The 19982-nt window shown below is 43.0% G+C and overlaps 1 protein-coding gene across 2 annotated transcripts in view; it reads left to right on the top strand.

Moving 5' to 3' along the window:
- ADA (adenosine deaminase) overlaps positions 1 to 19982 on the top strand; it is a 93912-nt gene that overhangs the window by 33866 nt on the left and 40064 nt on the right. For both annotated transcript variants that reach the window (XM_089658620.1, XM_089658621.1), the window contains exons 2-4: positions 16042 to 16103; positions 17307 to 17429; positions 18461 to 18604. In XM_089658620.1, coding sequence (XP_089514746.1) covers positions 16042 to 16103; positions 17307 to 17429; positions 18461 to 18604 — 329 coding nt within the window. The remainder of the gene's footprint in view (positions 1 to 16041; positions 16104 to 17306; positions 17430 to 18460; positions 18605 to 19982) is intronic.

Raw genomic sequence — 19982 nt, 5'->3', positions numbered from 1 at the left:
CAGTGGGAGGAATAGTGTCCTATAATTGTTCTCAGTGGGAGGACTAGTGCCCCATCATTGTTCTCAGTGGGAGGAATAGTGCCCCATCATTGTTCTCAGTGGGAGGAATAGTGCCCCATCATTGTTCTCAGTGGGAGGAATAGTGCCCCATCATTGTTCTCAGTGGGAGGAATAGTGCCCCATCATTGTTCTCAGTGGGAGGACTAATGCCCCATCATTGTTCTCAGTGGGAGGAATAGTGCCCCGTCATTGGTGTCAGTGGGAGGAATAGTGCCCCGTCATTGGTATCAGTGGGAGGAATAGTGCCCCATCATTGTTCTCAGTGGGAGGAATAGTGCCGCGTCATTGGTGTCAGTGGGAGGAATAGTGCCCCGTCATTGTTCTCAGTGGGAGGAATAGTGCCCCATCATTGTTCTCAGTGCGAGGAATAGTGCCCCATCATTGTTCTCAGTGGGAGGAATAGTGCCCCGTCATTGTTCTCAGTGCAAGGAATAGTGCCCCGTCATTGTTCTCAGTGGGGGGGAATAGTGCCCCGTCATTGTTCTCAGTGGGGGGGAATAGTGCCCCGTCATTGTTCTCAGTGGGAGGAATAGTGCCCCGTCATTGTTCTCAGTGGGAGGAATAGTGCCCCGTCATTGTTCTCAGTGGGAGGAATAGTGCCCCGTCATTGTTCTCAGTGGGAGGAATAGTGCCCCGTCATTGTTCTCAGTGGGAGGACTAGTGCCCCGTCATTGTTCTCAGTGGGAGGACTAGTGCCCCGTCATTGTTCTCAGTGGGAGGACTAGTGCCCCGTCATTGTTCTCAGTGGGAGGACTAGTGCCCCGTCATTGTTCTCAGTGGGAGGACTAGTGCTCCGTCATTGTTCTCAGTGGGAGGACTAGTGCCCCGTCATTGTTCTCAGTGGGAGGACTAGTGCCCCGTCATTGGTGTCAATGGAAGGAATTCTGCCCCATCGTTGGTTTCAGTGGGAGGAATATTGGCCCATCATTGGTATCACTGGAAGGAGTTATGCCCCATTGTTGGTGTCAGTGGGAGGAATTGTGCCATTTCAATGGTGTCAGTGGAAGGAATACTGACCCACTGTTGGTGTCAGCGACAGAAATGATGCCAGTGGATAGAATAGTGCCCCAAGAGCCGGATAAAGGCAAACAAAGGGACACATTCTGCCCCGGGCCACAGTTTGGAGATCACTGGTCTAAAGTACCTATATACCAGTAGTGGGAGTCTGCATAGGAGATTGGGATACAAACTGACCACAGTCAACTTTATTACATTTGCAGCATCGGACAAACCCAGGCAGGGTTTCCACACAAAAAGTACAAAACCTAAAAATATATTCTAGCTTCACTATTACTTACTATACAGTTCATGATGCTCCTACCTGACAAGAAAATGGATCTTCTGTCTAGCTCCTCAATAGCTTTTTAATTACAAGGCTGCTGTCACATGGTCTCTCTCTCTAAGCCTAGGTGTCTGTTTCTACTCTAGGATTGTGAGGCTCCCTGGGAATTACACCTGCAGCTCAACTAAGCAAGTTAAATTCAAGGTCTTGGCCGGCCTTTGGAAGTAAAGTCCCACCCTTCCCTTTTGCACTTCAATTCATGGGTGCAAATTTCAACTTTATTGAAAAGCTAGTAGTGCATATAACACGCCTTTACAACTCCAACTGGATTTGTTAGCAGCTTTACCACACATAAAAGGGAAACCTGGGAGCATTTGAAAACTTTCCACTTGTAAATGCAATATTAGCCTCCAATTGTATGGTTAACATTTGGCTCTTTCCCAATATTACCAACTGTTGTGGTGAAACAGAGGGATGGTCCCATGCATTATGAAGATATATGGAATTTCTTCACCACTTACACCCCTTGAAATAAATATTCAACTTTTATTCAGATATCCGCAAAATATCATCACAACCAACATTTCGGGGCTGTGCATTGCCTTACAAGTGGGGCCTTGCATGATAATGGTATCCTTTCACTAATGTTAGAATAAATATGAATATTTCTTCCATGAGATGTGCCTGTAAAGACTTTCTATACTCCTACCCCTTGGGTCCCAGTGTTTATTGCACAGTCAGTTCATATTGCAAGTAGTGAAAAGATTTTTGGTTTTCTGAAGTTATTCCATATAGAGATACACCAGTAAATCCAAATTACTTTTGGGATGTTTGATTTACAAGAAGAGTTTGACCGCAATGTCAATTCCTCAGCCCCTAATAGGTTGCATTTTTCTTTCCTCTAATGGAAAGTTAGCAAGTCCCAATGGGCTAGTTGTCATTGTTTGTGCTGAGAACGCTCAGTCTGATTAGGATGAAGCGGGAAAGGATCCAGACCATGGTATTTTAAGGTTGTGGTAGAAATACTAGCAGGTTTTCAAGAAAATGCTAGCAGGGTTAGTAATTGGTGCCAGAAAACTTGGCTGCAGGGGGTGGAAGGGCGGGTCTAGCTTTGACTTTGATTAACGGTTTTCTTTATCATTGCAAAATGTGTAATCCTGTCCTTGTAATGTAGAGGCTGACAAGCACACAAGCCTTATAGATGGTATTCTATCCTGAAATCTGAAGATACGTCAATGAAGGCTTGTAGTTGTTCTCACTAATGTCAGTGCCAATGCTAAATGGAGGGTGATGGTTTACTGATGTGTTGTGGTGGCACAAAGCCCAACAGTTGAATAAAAGCATTGTCTACATTTTATTACTTGTCATACCCATACACCCCAACTTTTAAAGGTGGGGAAAAAGGACACCTCTAAACACAAAATATGGGGTCAAAAACATGTCTTTTTCACAGGATGGACCATAAAGAATTAAAGAGCAAATATGTCTCCAGTTAAAGCCAAGAGGGACAGAGGGAATTTGTTCCCAATGAGACACAGTCCCTCCAAATGACGTGAATGTAGTACTCCAGCTGGTGCCAGGCAGGTAAACCTATAAACTGTTACTGACCGCTAAAAGCAGAAATGGCAATTTCTCCATGCCCCAGAACGTTTGTAGCCTGCGTGGGGCGCTTGTGTGCATGGCAGAGAACATTAAATAACTAGGAGGCATTCCAAGACATCAATGCACATTGTGGACAAGGCCACACTGAACGTTGGCTACACCCGCATACCGGAGTATACAGTTTCTTGATAGCTTAATGAGAATTCAGTGATCAAATTTAAAGAACCGTTGTGATGGCAAAGTGCAGTTACCCGTAGAATGTTTTATTGTTCCAGTCTTCTGTAATCTGATAAGTGGCAGGTAAATTGGTTCCTGTGACCTACAGTGGTTTGTGTGCTGCTCTTCATGTTGCACATTGGGAAGGCATATACCTGTGTACTAAACAAGTCTTCCTCAGTCAAAGTGCTTGAAAGTTGACTTGTTTGTGTTGCCAGTAATGACCAACCATGGTTTAACTCCCATGGTTCTAGGTTTAAACTTAAAAGGAAGAACCTGTTTGCTTGTTGTGTTTACTACCCCCAGATGGGTCCCATTTCAAGTGCTGCTTTTCTAGTACAGGTTGGAAGAAGGAGTCTGAGATGTTTCCATGGACCACAGTGTCTTATTGAAGACCATTTGATTTGAGGCTGACTGTTGTGTGTCCGGGAACTGTTCCATGCAACCTTTCTCCTGTGATTAATTAACTGCACAAAACCTGAACAGCTAAATTCCCCATTGTCCTCCAGCCCCAAATGTTATCATGTCCCAGCTGTTCCTAGTGAAAGCAAGCTGTAATTAATTTTTCCTCTGTGACACAGCCCAGCTGGATTTCTCCAGCATCTTGTTTATTGGCACAAACATAATCTGGCTTGTGAATTCCAGCCCTTTCTTCCAAGTGTCCGCATTGCTTTTTTTGCTTTTTTTTGTTGTTTTTGTGTAAGTAGCGCACCCCTGAAAGCTACTGATGAATTTGGTCCTATTTTCCACTTTTAGAGCACACACAGCCAGGTAAACAGCATTTCCTGCTCTCAGGGTTTCTTTTTATTGGGAACAATGACTTTGGATAGGGTGAGGGAGCAGGGGATACCGCAGTAACTGTAATTAACTCAAGGACTGCTCAACTTCTTGGCTGCATTGTACAAAAAAAATGAATGTCCCACAGGATCTCTAGGTTGATGGTGACTAGCACTCCTTCAAGAGTTTAAAAGCTACACACAGTCACTGCTCTTCAGTACGTTGGTTCTGTACTCACGCATGTAGCCACAGGATCATCGATTGCTTCCTGCCGATATCCACCAGGCTCTTTCTAGTGAGGGAGATGTAGACTCACACCACCGCAGAACAGCAGGACTTTTCCTACCAACTGTCTCCTGGCTCTCTCCAGTGAGCTTTTCCAGACCCAACTTGATTCCTGGTCTCAAGCTTCCAAATATGCCACCCAGCTAAGACTAACTGAGATATCGGTGTCTTCCTGAAGGCTTCTTCGGACTTCTGCCCCGGGGTCTCCTCCTGCAGGACTAGACTCAGGAACACTGCACATTGCTGCTCAGGGCTCAAACTATTTAAGGGCGCTGTCACCACCTACTGGGCACACCTCCCCAGTTATTGGCTAGAGTCCTATACTGTAAATACTCATTCCTCCTCCCACTATGATTCTGGAATCCTCTAAAAGACAGGGGGAAGTTACAGAGCATCAGTCTTTGAAACACTGAGCAGGCCGGAACAATCATTCCCTGTTCCTCTGATTACAGTAAAGCCAACTAAATTTACCTAGCAGCCTACACTACACTAGGAGGGGGGTGCTACACATATACAGTTGTGTCCAAAATTATTCAACCCCCACTGAAATTGAGTGTTTTGGCCAGTTTGACATTGCTTTTGATCATTCAGTCATCTTGCTTACATTTACATTAAAGAGGCACTTGTAGGTCAGACAAATATAACATAACAGTTATAATGAAATAACCACAAATGTCTTTTCTGTGCTCACAGCATTATCAGTTTTATTCAACCCCCAAGTGACATTCAATCTTAGTACTTAGTACAGCATCCTTTTACAGTTATAACAGCTTTTAAACGTGAAGCATAGCTTGACACAAGTGTCTTGCAGCGATCTACGGGTATCTTCGCCCATTCTTCATGGGCAAAGGCCTCCAGTTCAGTCACATTCTTAGGCTTGCGCACTGCAACTGCTTTCTTTAAGTCCCACCAGAGGTTCTCAATCGGATTTAAGTCTGGTGACTGCGATGGCCACTCCAAAATGTTCCAGCCTTTCCTCTGCAACCATGCTCTAGTGGACTTGGAGGTATGCTTGGGATCATTGTCCTGTTGAAAGGTCCAACGTCTCCCAAGCCTCAGGTGTGTGACGGACTGCATCACGTTTCCATCCAATATCTCCTGGTACTGAAGAGAATTCATGGTACCTTGCACACGCTGAAGCTTCCCTGTACCTGCAGAAGCAAAACAGCCCCAAAGCATGATTGACCCTCCACCATGCTTCACAGTAGGCAAGGTGTTCTTTTCATCATAGGCCTTGTTCTTCCTCCTCCAAACATAGCGTTGATCCATGGGCCCAAACAGTTCTAATTTTGTTTCATCAGTCCACAGAACACTATCCCACAACTTTTGTGGTTTGTCCACATGGCTTTTGGCATACTGCAGTCGACTCTTCTTATTCTTTGGAGACAGCAAGGGGGTACGCCTGGGAGTTCTGGCACGGAGGCCTTCATTACGCAGTGTGCGTCTTATTGTCTGGGCTGAAACTTCTGTACCCACATCTGACAAATCTTTTCTCAGTTCCTCAGCAGTCACACGGGGACTTCTCTCCACTCTACGCTTCAGGTAGCGCACAGCAGTCGAAGTCAGCATCTTCTTTCTGCCACGACCAGGTAGCGTTTCAACAGTGCCCTTTGCCTTGAATTTGCGAATGATGCTTCCTAAGGTGTCTCTTGGTATGTTTAACATCTTTGCAATCTTCTTATAGCCATTGCCCTTCCTGTGAAGAGAAATCACCTCTTCTCTTGTCTTCCTGGACCATTCTCTTGCCTTCACCATGTTTGTAACCACACCAGTAAATGTCTAGAAGGAGCTGAGTATCACAGTCATTTTAAAGCTGCCTAATTGGTGCTTATTATGCTTGATTGCTGCTCGGTGACATCCACAGGTGTTTTCAATACCTGATGGAAAGCACCTGTATGAACCTCTGTTCTTCAGAGTGGTAGTCTTTAAGGGGTTGAATAATTGTGGCAATGAAGAAACCACATAAGAACCATTTACTACTGTATTACATAAACAATTGATGTCATTTTAGTTGCATTTGGGTAGTTACAACGTCCTTGTAGGATTTGATTCTGAATACAATTCCAAATGTACACTATAGTCCCTAAACCCCTTTACAGCATTGGGGGTTGAATAATTTTGGACACAACTGTATAACCTGCAAAAGGCTCATGTGGACAAAAACCTGTTGAAAGAGGTGGTAGATATTAGTGACCAAGGGCTTCTGTGCAGATAAATGGTGTGGACCAATTTTCAGGGCCCACCAGTGGTTCCCAACTAAGCTGAAATATTTGGTTAGAATTTTATGTGTGTATGACCTCATTGGGGAGCTTATCCCTTACTTCCTGTTACTAAAAAGCCTGTACAAGAAAGGGAGCAGTCATCACTAGGAACATTGTTGAAAGTTCTAACTCTTCCCTCAATGACAGCAAGTATCATAATACATATATCGCATTTTAACAACACACAAACATCATTTAAATGTCATAATTTAGATTGGAGAATCTCATAGTATTTAACTGATAAATCCAGCATCTGAGACTTCCCGTAAATAGGACCTAGCAGGGGCAGACTGACCACTTGGAAACTCGATCACTGCCCGAGGGCCCGGGGTCAGTAGGGGGCCCCATGAGATGCCCCTGGTACCTTTTTCATAGGCTTTTTTGAGTTTGGGCAAGGACACAGGGGCCCCATGATCCCCTATTGCCCGGGGGCCCCATGAGTTGTCAGTCCGCCCCTGGGACCTAGTATGTAAATCAAACACATGTTATGTTTTTGCCTACATAAAGTTTATTATATTGGCAAACCAAGAGATAGATAATTCTGACAATATTATAATTTGCCAAATGTTTCACCCTTTTGTTGGTGCTGTGTAGGTTTATATTATGTACTGACACAGAACAGGAATTGTATGTATGCATGCCTCTATTTTAACAAGACTTACCTTTACTTGTATGATAATGGCTTGTTACTAAGGGGTCTGTAAAAAAATTTGGCCTTTTTACTGTTATAACTGGGCCCTGTGAAACCATTTTAGATAGAACCGGGTCCTCTATTAACCAGTGCTAGTGTTTGCCTAAAATGGTTTTTACACATCGGTGCAACAACACAAAAAATATAATGGACAGCGTCTTGTAACAAATCTAAATTTAATATATCTGTTGAAAATGTTTTTATTTTTGTTGATTTTTTTTTTTTTCCTTTTACTCTCTATATGTTGTTCTCAAGTGTCAGTCGTTATAACCCATTTCTAGAAAAAAAAAATGTAGCTGCAATTTTAAAGTTCAGCTTCGAAACCTTTTGTCTTTTGAAGTGCGCAGATATGGTCTCATACAGATTTTTTTTAATAAGGCTTTCAGGATGAAAACTACTTGCATGTAGCAAGGTGTCACCCACAGTAGGCTTACAATAAAGGGAGGGAAAGATAATCTCCTTTTTATCTATCTGACTCATCAAGAAAATAGTTTGTCCCAGCTCTACGTAAATGTCAAATTCCACTCCTTATTACCCAGAAGTTCCACAAACCTAATCAGGAGCTGTTCAGCCCCAGTCCAAAATTTTAAGACATCATTTATGCATTTGTGCTATTAATCCTCCATACCCGAAAATATGGCACTTTCAACCCTCTAGGTACTGATTGGTGCATTTTGGGGCACAGGTAGTCCCCATCGCTGCTCCATGCACCCAGAGGTAGTTGGAGCACTGAAACACAAATATGTTCTAAGTCAGCTGGAACGGCAAACATTTCAAAAGGAACATGATGTGATTTCACTAATTTAGAGACATTCTGACTTGTATGAGGAATATTAATTTGAAGGTATCCAAGGTCCCCAAAATGAGTATTTCCATATCTGCTCCTTCTAAAATAAATTCATGTAATGATTAATTTTTCTTCAAGACCCACATTCCATTGACACCAAGATTATAGACTCACCCAGAGAGTTCAAAGTTGACTTATGTACTTTTGGAAGGGCATACAAAATGTGTCCAACTTTCAAAAAGTCACTTGTCTATTATTGAAATGATCTTCTGTGTCTATGCAACATTAAAGTCTAACAACTCTCTGATGATGTTTCGTACCAGTCTCTTATTTTTCTATACCATTTTTTTTTCTGGCTAGACTTGTTGCACATTTGTTAGTAAAAGGTCTTGCCCATTATGACCATGTTGCTGCCTTTATTAGCTGTTTTATCTCTATGCCCTCATATGGGGACAATTTTATTTATAGCCTTACTTTGTTTTGCAATTAGATTATCTTTTCCTTGTCGAGGGACAAACATATTATTAATATCCTTGACAACACAGCTGGCAAAGGCGGCAACATGTAGTTTAAAGATAAAGCTGAGAAACAGTTTGATTTTTTTTTTCTTAAATGAGGATCATCAAATTTAAATTTGTTCTCCTCTAGTTCTTCCTAATCTGAGACGTTCCTCTTCTCAGAGGTCAATATTATATTGTAGACCTCTATACACTTTCCTGCCCAATTTAGACCAGTCATTAATGCGACCACCAGAGTTAAATACTTTTTAAGCCCTGGTTCACACCGATGCGACTTGTCAGGCGATTTGACCGTTCCAAAGTAGTTGAAGTTCCAAAGAGTTGCACCCTATTTGTGCCTATGGAACCGTGCAAATCGGTGCAGCTCTGACTGCAGTGTGGCACTGATTTTAAAAAAAAAAAGGTTCCTGCTCTATTTTTGGCGATTTCATGTGCAACTTGCATAGACATCTGAGCATGAAGTTGCAGAGATGTAAGGCAAGCTGCACATGAAATCGCACTACTTCAAGTGAAGTCCATGTGTGAGGCTTAGTGGCACTGCATTGCAGACAGATTGAAAGAGAGGAATCGCCCCACCAGAAGAGGAATGAAGGGAGCAGTGTTCTAGGTTAGTTTTTGCGCTAGCCATGCCCTCTGATATGTTTCTCCCCACCCATCGGGGGGCTTGGTCACTTGGTCATAGTGGTGACCAAGCCTCGATGGGCGGGGCAAAACGCGTCAAATGGTGTGGCTAGCAAGGTGCTGAGACGACTTTACACACACTCAACATGCTTGATTCCACAGCTTGGTTTCGAGCGGCGTCCGCTCCCCCTCTCCTTGCTTCGCGATTTCAAAGATGCATTCAGTGTGAACCAGGGCTTGGTGTAAATAATTTGGGAGAACTTTTCTGGCAAAATGGTGGACATTCTTTAATACACCAACACTATCGATGTTTGCTGTAGGGCAGAATGTAAGACCTTTTTAGAATTTCTTCATTTGATTACCTTGTAACTAATCTAGGTTTATGGTATTTATCCTCTCTTTTTGGGTTTTCCTTATTTACATATCCTGTTCTTCTCCCTTCACGTGCTCTTTTCAAGAGTTTTCTTCTTAAGAAAATGTAGTCTCAATTTAGTCACTTTGAAACTGACTCCTACTGTAGGGTGAGGTGTGCTTTCTCTTGTTTTTGGATGTGCTTTTGTCTTTTAGTGGATTGGAATGAGGGATCTTCACTTGTGGTGTGGAGTGTCCAAATCCTTTGCCTCATATTTGGTTGATATACGCCTGTTTTTTCCCAAGGTGCCCTACAGCTATGCCCAGCGGATTCACTCGGAAGCTTGAATTGACCTTTATGTAGGAGATGGTAAGAGTTGAATCATTGACTGGCAAGTTGTGATCAACATTGGTTTATTATTACAAGCCAACTGATGACTCTGTTTTATATTAGGAGTGGGATGACCCACAATGGTGGATTGTTTTTCTTATAATTGAGCACAATTATAAAGTTGGTTCTCTGAGAGTGATGAATGAACATGAACTATTTTGCAATATGTGACACTTTGCCTTATAGAAAACACATTTATTGGAGTTTGTTTGGAGCTGAATTTTAAGGATGAATATTTCTATAAAGTCCATTCTTAAACTTCATGCAAAGCCATCCATAAAAACTGAGGTTTTAAAGGTATTTGCCTATGCAGTTGACTTCAGTACATTCATATTCCACATGATATGTTATACTTGTGTAGCACCTTCTATTGTAGATAGGTTTAGACAAAGGGTTTACTTCAGGACAGGCTGGAAAGCTCTACAGGTCAGTCCTCTGGAACCTCCCCCTGCTCTAAAAATGTGGAGAAGCTTCTAGAAACCAGTAGTTGGAGGTGAGGAGGGGCTGATCTGCATATTTATGGGAGCTTGACCAATCCCAGGCAGAGAGGCCTGGCAATGTGGCAGACCAGCCCATAAATATGGGCTGGCCAGCAGAGGAGTCCGGTGGAAGATGGAGTGCTAAGAGGTGCTACTGTGTAACCTGGGAGGGGGATCCGGAAAAGGAGGGTTCTGCTTCCAGGCTGGAGGATGGAAGCTGAAGGAGGAAAGAGGAGAGCTGAAGTCGGGAGCTTCACTGCCCTGCAGTCCACTGGGGAATGGCAACCTTCATAGCTTGGAGAGGAACAGCCAAGTTAGAAGGCCTGAAAGCAATTCTGTCCACAGCTGCAGGACAAGGACTGTGTGAGTACCTCTACACCCTCAGGGCCTATAAGGGAGAAGTCTGCTGGATGCAAGTTCTTGGCAAGTCTTCAGGGGACAGTTTATAGCTTCCCAATCTCCTGTTCTGGCATCAGACACTGTTGCCAGGTGGGCTGGTATTTTGTTCACTTAGGGGACTGAGAGCTCCTACAAGTTGGGACTTTGCTAAAGAATTTACTCAAGGGGACTCAGAGCTCTGGCAAGCTACCACTTTGTTAAAGACTGTCATAGTTCTGGATTGAACACACTCAAATTCCTGCCAAATCTGTAGTAGTCTAGAGAAGGAAATTGTCCTCAATTGTTATTCTGGAATCAATTTGGGCATCCCATAACCCCTTTACCCTATCCAAGTTAAATTTCCAAATAAAACGTAAAAACAAACCCATAGACTGTTTCTTGTGTCTTTATACAAGTGGAAAATGTGTGTTGCCTGGCTGTGCAGGAAGTAAAGTGGGACCCAAAGCCAGTGGCTCTCAAGAGGGTACCAATATGCACCACCTTTACTATGATTTCTACTATTTGTGGTTCATTTCTCTGAATGGCGTCAGCATATGGCCTAATGTATTCAGAGTGCACAGGATTTTTGTGTATGGGGGCGTATGAAATAACCCCCCCCCCTCTATGCGCACATTCTATCTAGTTTACAGTAACCACACACTGGCTAAAACTATGTTTTACATATGGCAAGCATTGAGTTCTAGTATATTTCTGGAGTGCTCATAGTTTACAAGGAAAGGGGTTCCAGTGTTTGTCTCCATTGGATATAATCTCGAGTGTTTTATATGCACATAAAAGGATACCATGCAGATTGGACTTTTAAACAGAATAGTCAGTTCTAATTCTGATGCAACAGCTACATTTTTAGAGGGAATTGCGTTTGACCATTGAATTTCCAAATCTGGACCAATCAGATTTCAAGATAGAATGATATTAATGTTCGTTATCTTGAATACTTCATTGGATTCTTCTTCTTTTTTTTTGTGATAACCACCAAAGCTAAAAATACCTTATCAATATGAATGCTTATAGTATTGGTTTTCCAGCAGGGCCCTTCGGATATTTTTGATCTTTTACTGGGTGTAAATATTTAGTATTTTTATTCCTTTTCCTTTTTTCTTTCTTTTCATTATCTTTAAACATGATGAGATAGTAAAGCAGTGTTAACTTGCAACATATGATCTGTATTCGTAGCAACAGTATTCTAGGCCTTATTCTCTTTTTCCCTTGCCAGGAGAAATAAAAAGCTGATGCAAGCTATTATCTTACCACGATGTATCTAAAACAAAATGTTTTGTTTTAGGGTTGCTTTTTAAAGACTTTCTGGTATAACGTACTATAGGTTCCGTTGCTTATTAATTTCTTAAAGTGCCATTTTCTTTCATTTTATTTTTTTGTTAAGTAGGTGTGGCTATCAGTAGGTTCTGTAACTCAGGGGTGGGAATTCCATTCGTGCAGACCGTGCAGCTACACAAGGGCCCTCTGGAACTCTGGAGAAAATGGGGGAACTCATTATGACGCCCTAATTCTATTCTATAGACAGCATTCCTTCTATAGCAGTGGTTCTCAACCTGTGGGTCGTGACCCCTTTGGGGGTCGAACGACCCTTTCACAGGGGTCGCCTAAGACCATCAGAAAACACATATTTCTGATGTGTAAAGAGCAGCTACTGTGCTGAAAGCAGCTACTGTGTTGAAAGCAGCTACTGTGCTGAAAGCAGCAGTATTGAAGGTAAAACAACACTTCATGAATTATAATTACTGGGTAAACAATTTTATGGTTGGGGGTCACCACAACATGAGGAACTGTATTAAAGGGCATTAGGAAGCTTGAGAACCACTGTTCTATAGACTGCAAATAATAAGTATTTGTACAGTAGTTGGCTGGAGGCCCAAAAATAGTTCTTGCATAGGGGACATTTATTGATGAAGTCTGCCACTGATTCCACCTCCTCAATAGTCAGTCATAGCTGAAACATGGCTGTATCAAAAATACCATAAAAAAAGTTTTGTAAACCAATAGGAACTCTCCTTTGTGTGTCAGTCCTTATGGTGCAGCTGTGGGGTCAGGCTTAGACACAACACAAATCCCAATGATTTTAAAGCAAGATGGGCATAGATAAAAACATATTGTGTGTATAATTATCCTTCAGTCACACCATAATGTAACTGAAGGCTTGTAACCCTCCATATCCTGCAGGATTAAAAGTCTCGGCATGTAAACTGATTGAGGTAAAAAAAAGTCTCGGCATGATCTGGGCTTGTAGTCCTATTAGAAATAAAGCGCGGCTAGCCCAGGACTGACTTTTATATCCTTGGCTTTGTGGTGCTTCTGTTGTATTGCTGCCAGGCAGCACTGTGATTTATATAAAGGCCAACAGGTTGGAGGAAATCCACACTCTTTATGGCCCAAGGCACGTCTCCAAAGCTCTTTTAAGATGCTGAGCAGCTTGTGTGCCATTTGGGAAGGTCTATTGCAGTGTGGGTGGCAGAAGAGACAAAGGAAGAGTAGTGGTCAATTTAATTTTACCCTTGCCAAACTTTAATTGAACGTGGCAGACATGCTGCCCACAGATACTGGAGGGCAATGAGAGGTCCTGGCATCCTCCAACCTTCTGTAGGCACTTGTAACTTGAGATGGATGAACGCAGAATGGGTCTGTAGGTAAGGTGGCAGATTTGGCCCTCACCATCCATTTTGTAGACATTGATGAGGGTTACAATAGGCACAAAGAAGCCTCCCCATTTGCACTGTCTGTACTGTCATGTCCCTGTCAGGCATCCAACTGTCTACAAGTTCATTCTCCCTTGTGAAGTGATGGGAAAGTATGCAGCTTTGACCACTTGTACTATCCTGATTTACTACAGGAACATGAAGGTTGTAGCTGGACCTCATGGACATCCATAAGGACTCAGTCTCCTGCCTAGATTGCCTTGTGGATGATCTGTTGTGTTTAGCCTGTCCATTGTGGCAGGGGACGGGTGATGTAGGCTCCGAGTCTAGCTTATCGGGGGAGAAAGTTTGGGGTAAAGTTGTAGATTTAAAACCAAATTAAAATGCCCCACCTGAATTCTGTGGTCAGGAAATGTGCTTTTGGACTGCATAGAGTGGTGTGGACACTTTAAATATGTCCATTGGTGGGGTCCTCACAGGAACCTGAAGACTCCAGTGGCTGTGTGATGTGACCAGGAAGGTCAGTGATCATCACAGATTGCAGGATCAACAGTCTTCACTCCTGTAATAGGCTGTGCTGAGTGTGATATGATGGTTTATTTTTCTTACAATATAATATGGGTGTTGGGGATGGGGCTGTGGTCAATGTGCATTGAGATGGGGCCTGAGCCCTTGTACACCGGCTTCTGCTTGTATAATAGTAGTGTATACAGCAAGCAGTGATGTTATTTTATACTGCCAGCTAAATTTGAACAGGTTTTAGATATTTCTGATGTGTGAAGTAAAATATTGTCCAGTTTCTGAAACAGGCAGTGTAGCATTTTGTCGTAACCGTTTGAAAGCATATTAAAGTTGACTTTTGTTGCCCCCCCCCATAGCTGTCCGCATTGTGCCTAATCATTGCTACGCTTAAAAGTAACATCTCTGGGTTTTTTTTGTGAAATAGTTCGTAGGGTGGACCTATATGTATTCGTTAAGATAATGGTGAGTTATGCATAGCTATAGAGATAGAAAAAGAGTAATAGAGGGGATGAAATGCTTTTCCTGGAGAAAATGCTGCATCGGGATCCCTCTAGTGCTGAATTGCCCAATTTAAAAGCCTTGTCTAATCTTGTAGGGGGGTGAATTGTCTCGTATCTTTCAATTATTCCACCAGTCTGGCCCTGTGCGTCAATGCTGGTCATAGTAAGTCATGTGGCGGTGATGTGACAGTTTGTGATGTGGCGGTGATGCGTCAGTCGTCATCACTACTTATCAGGGTGTCTTGTTGTCCAGCCCGTCCCATCCAGGACTGGTGTGTGGATAGAGATAAGGCCATGTCAATGCTATGCACCCTCACTTGTAATTGATATAACTAGTTCTGCTCAGAATGTGAGGCTAAAGGGTACCTGTCACAAACAAAGAATTGTATGGACAAGTGTGAATGTTTATTAAATGGATAAAGTTGATTTTTAGTGTTTATTTTTACAACCCTGACGCTTTGCTCAGACGTTATTGGGATGGTCAACCATTTATTGGTGAATCCTATGGCGATCCTGTGTGCTCAGTCCTGCTCGCTAGTCACTGCACTCATTCAGTGCCCTGTAAATGGAAATTTTTGTGTAAAATATTTGCATGTACTAGCTCTTCCCACACGCAGAGTCACATGGTAAGAGAAGAGAATATAGAGGGTGATTGTTGGCAAATATTGACAATTCCCGGCACACAGCCAAGCCTGTATTCTACTGTTATGAATATGGTCTTGTGTGGGAAGTGATGGCTTTGCAAAAAAAAATCATTGATTATTGTTCGTGAACCGGTCACTGGGAACATTTATCATAGTAATAACCCTCCTTTTATAATAGACACACCCTATACACTAGGCATGTAGACTGCATTCAGAGTCCAGGTAGAGGTCAAACTCCTAGGGAAACAACTGTAGATTGCACACAGAGGTTTTTAATGCTGTACCTGTATTTTATACAAATTGTTCTTTGGGACCGGAGTGTCCCTTGAAGTGTCACACTGCAGTAACAGACCTCACTGAATGTCAAAGGACTTAAACCAACTGAAAATGTGGTCACCGGAAGGCACAGTTGCTGTTGTACTACTGTATTATGAAATTTACAGGTCAGCAGCACCCAAAATGGACATTTCAGTTCTAAACCTTTTTGTGGGCAGTTGAAATACATACTAGCTTTTTGTATGGCTTGGGGACTCCAGTGGTAATATTTACCCACCAGAACCCCCATGCCAGTCCCTCATTTGCAGTCATGCTTTCACCCTCTTTCAGAAGATGTAGAATGAACATATCATTGGGAATCCAGCTCTCAGAAATGGCTGAAAAGAAATCTGACCACAGGTGTCTCCAGAGGTCTAGGAAGCCTGCAGGTGGCTCTAACCACTGGTGGCCATCAAAAAAGGAAATCTTCATTTTAGGTAGAGACACCCTTTAATATACTTCGATATTGACATCTGTGCTAGAGAATGCATGAAAAACTGGTTGACAAAGGTCAAACCACTCGACAAAGGTCAAATTCCCTTTCCAAACTGCTTCATCACATTGCTTTATTCCATCCGGAAGGAACAGCTGGATTTCTAGAATTCATTCCTTAGGAAGGCAGAGAGACGTATTGTAAGCTCTGTGTTCTGCATGTAACTTCCTAATGCTGTGCTTCATATTTGCTGCAGGTTGAACTCCACGTCCACTTGGATGGCAGCTTCAAGCCAGAGACAATCCTCCATTTTGCAAAGTAATTATATACTGTCCATATAAGTGTAAAGTATAATAACAATATAAGAAGATAAATAAATATATATCAAATAAATGTATAAAATATAATGTGATTACCGTCGTGGGAAATGGAATTGCATAGATAGAGAAACAAAGACTAACTGGAGGGAAAACCCTCAAAAAAGATGCCTTCCCTTGCTGTTTTTGGTGAGGTGAGGGCGTTTCAACCGCTCACGCATAGCGCCCTCTCAGGAAGTAGTTGTAACTGACATTCAAATAGATGTGGTGGTAAGCTTTTGTAAATTCAGAGATGTCATTTATCTGTATGATTTTATTGGTATGTGATAACTGTGAAAAAGGTCCCCGATGAAGCAGATGTGAACAGTGAAACGCGTCGGCATTGTTTGCAGGACATTACACCATTTTTACTTTTTTTTTTTTTTTTTTTTTTTAGGAAGAGTGTTTGTACAATGCCTTAAAGTCCCATCTTTGTTGAGGGTTTTCCCTCCAGTTTGTCTTTGTGTCTAATACAGGGATATGGCAATGTATGCCTGTATCCTGAGTAGTGGGTATTTTCCTTGATTTGCAAGAGAAAGGCAGGGAGAGATGGAGAAGAGGAAAGGGTTGAAGGGTAAAAGAAGAGGTTGGGAGGTAAAGAAAAGGGATAGGGGGAGATGAGTGGGAGAAGAGCAGAGAGTGGATGGGAAAGGATGGAAATTAGAGTGCAGGGAGAGAGAGGCGGCTGATGTTAGAACTTACATGGGTTAATGTCCTTCTGCCTCCCAATGTGACACAATTCAGTTGTGGCATATGGCCACTCATGCCCAAGAACTGCTTACCAGGCGAAAGAGGAAAAGGTCACATGCTTCCCCCATACCTGGAAGTACTGGGTATTTTTTAGGACTGACAGATTGGCAGGGAATGGTGAGTATCAGTGTGGGGGGAGGGAGGGGTAGACTAGCAAGAGAACCCTGAATGGTCAAAATGACAGGCTCTCTTTAAGGGTCAGTCCACCCCACGGTTCCTATGGTTGGGGTCTCCTGCTTACGTTTTTGTCCATATGAAACAAAAAGCCTCAGTGTGTGAACTTTTTATGAAGGAACAACTCGCACCTATTTGCCTTTCTGACTAGTACTTGGGGGGGATGTACGGATAACAATGTGATCAGTGTATCTGTGTCTTCTCTCCTAATTCCAGATCTTCTCTCTTTTTTTCTGTCCAGGAAAAGACAGATCCCAGTTCCAGCAGACACGGTAGAAGGCCTCCTGAAAATCATTTCATATGAAGAACCTCTCAGTCTTACAGAATTCCTGGCCAAATTCAATCACTATATGCCTGCCATTGCGTGAGTCACCCAAAGGCTCTTCCAGATCTGTTTTTTGCCAGACGCCAAGCAGATGTTTCCAGGACTAGCCCGGCCGTGGGGTGCTAAGCTGGGGCTGCAGACAGGGGAGAGGTTCCTATAGTAAACTCTGGGAGGACTCCAGTCTATCCTTTATCTTCTGTGTAGCTTTAACAAAAAGACATATTGAAAGTTATAATGGGCTACTATGGGCCTGTTAGTATAGGGGGCTGAGTACAGAGGATAACATTCAATAAAAGGCCGCTCAGAAAATACAAAGTTTGACATTCATAAACTCACTTTTCTATAATGATGTTTGCCTTGCTGGCTTACTGACTCCCAGGTGACTTCATGAACTGCAGTCGGGCTCTGGGTCAGTGCTTCAAAAAATAATAAAGTCAGAAACGGTCAGGTTTCCCTTAAGATAGAATGCCAGAAAAAATAGATAAGTCAAAGCTTTGTGGATTCAGTTTGACCCGTCCAAATGTCTTAAAGGGCAAGTCCCACCAAAAGTGATATTTTAGTAATAGGTGAAGTCTGGTGGGAAGAGTTAATATCCGAGTTTTGTATATGTCCAGGGTACTCCAACAGAGATAGATCTTCCTGCCATCATTCCTGGCTCCTCAAAGTTTTAGGTGTTCAAGCAAGTTTTTATTTGTTCCAGTTTCTCATGTTACTTTCTCCATAATATAGAAAAATAAATCAAGCAGGGTTGGTGGGAACCCTTCATAATGGGCACAGCATGTGTGCAGACCCAGGAACTCTGCTCAGTGATCTCGCCAATAGAGTCCTGCAGAGATGAAAGACTGGATTACCATTGAGATTTGGGATGTCTAAGCCTTTTACTAGAAGACAGAGAGCTGAGATACACTAACCCTGTATGTGTCCTAGGTGTGGCCTGCATTAATAACAGATTACACACAATGGGAGATATTTATGGAAACAAAAAAAAAGTGCTGTTCATTTTTTTGTTGCCTTGTTTGCCATTTTGTAAATTAAACTGCACCGATATCCATACTTGTTTACTTCTTTAGGGGTGACAGAGAGGCGATCAAGCGAGTGGCCTATGAATTTGTGGAGATGAAAGCCAAAGAAGGGGTGGTGTACGTGGAGGTCAGATACAGCCCCCACTTCCTTGCCAATTCCAAGGTGGACCCCATCCCGTGGGGACAGGAGGAGTAAGTGACATCTGTGGGAACTTTGATCTCAGGGACCTGCACAAATGGGCAGGCAAAATTAAAGCTGTACGTGGGTCAGTGTGGGTTAATTTGCCAAATTTAAATGACAGGATTTTATAATTGTACAAAATAATAAGGAAAAGAATATTAAGAGAAGGAATGGACTTAAAAAAAATTATACTTACCTAGGGGATGCCCCCTGCCAGCTCTATCCTGAGATCTAAGCGATCAAACACTGCTGATCACTCAGTTCTCCCTCTGTCAGTCACCAGCTCTCTGGTCTGCCCCTCCAGCGCTCAATGGAGCGTTGGGCTGTGGAGGGGCTGGGAGGGGCTGTGTCAGGCTCCTAATGGATCACCGAGAGGCTAAGCCAGGTGTCGGTCCAGGCTTCTGGATGGATGCCGACCATATGGTGGAGAACTAGGTCAGCTGAGTGACATCAGCCAACAGTGGACTTTAGCCCGCTATCAGTTAAAAATGGGTTACAGGAGTGCAGAAGGAAGTGCACTCCTGTCATCTACGAGAGAATAGCTAAAACGGCTTTGGCTACACTTCTTCTTTAAAAGATTTCAATAATAGATACATGTAACCGGGGTTGGACTGACAACTCATGGGGCCTCTGGGCAATAGGGGATAATGGGGCCCCTGTGTCCTCACCCACACCCAAAAAAGCCAATGAAAGGTACCAGGGGCATCTCATGGGCCCCCTACTGACCTTGGGCAGTGCTCGAATGGTCAGTCCGCCCCTGCATGTAACTGCTTCATTGTTTTAAAACTTTAAAGCAGGAAAAAGCCTCTCAATAGTTGCATGAAGAAAATTGCAAGACATCTTTAAGCTGGCCGTAGATGGATCAAATCTCGGCCAGCTCAGCAGGGACCAGACTATATTCGATCCATCTATGGGCAAGCTGGTTGTACTGAAGTTGATGCATCGATTGGCTTCAGTACAGCCTACCTGTCCGATTTTTTTTTTTTTCACGCGTTCACTGTCGGTGGCTATAGACAATGATCATTGTGTTCTGCTTGCCTTGAAGGCTCTCCACCGGCAGAACACAATAGCGCTGCAGGAGGGATTTCCCCCCCAACACTGACTGTGTTGATGGGGGAATCCTGTGAAAAAATTCACTCAATGGGTGGCCCTGTTGCCACCTTCCCACCCCAAACCAGCTGCAGACAAGACCTGTGCTTGTACTCACACTGGCAGAATAACCAGTAAAGGTCCAGTTGACTTTCATCCATTTATATTGCTTCTATTCTCAAGTCTTGTTGAAGGTTTTGGACTCCTGAAATGCACTGGCTGCTCTTTAAATTGTCCCCCTGACCTTTATTAGAATAAAGTTGTATCTGGACCTTTTAGCAGTGCTCTGGTGCTTCAGTT

The sequence above is a fragment of the Staurois parvus genome, unplaced genomic scaffold, assembly GCF_062004578.1.
Source record: "Staurois parvus isolate SC_StPar_1 unplaced genomic scaffold, SC_StPar_1.0 ptg001087l, whole genome shotgun sequence".
Classification (NCBI taxonomy): Eukaryota; Metazoa; Chordata; class Amphibia; order Anura; family Ranidae; genus Staurois; species Staurois parvus.
The sequence above is the reverse complement of the archived record's forward strand: the minus strand, read 5'-3'. Positions and strand labels throughout refer to the sequence as shown.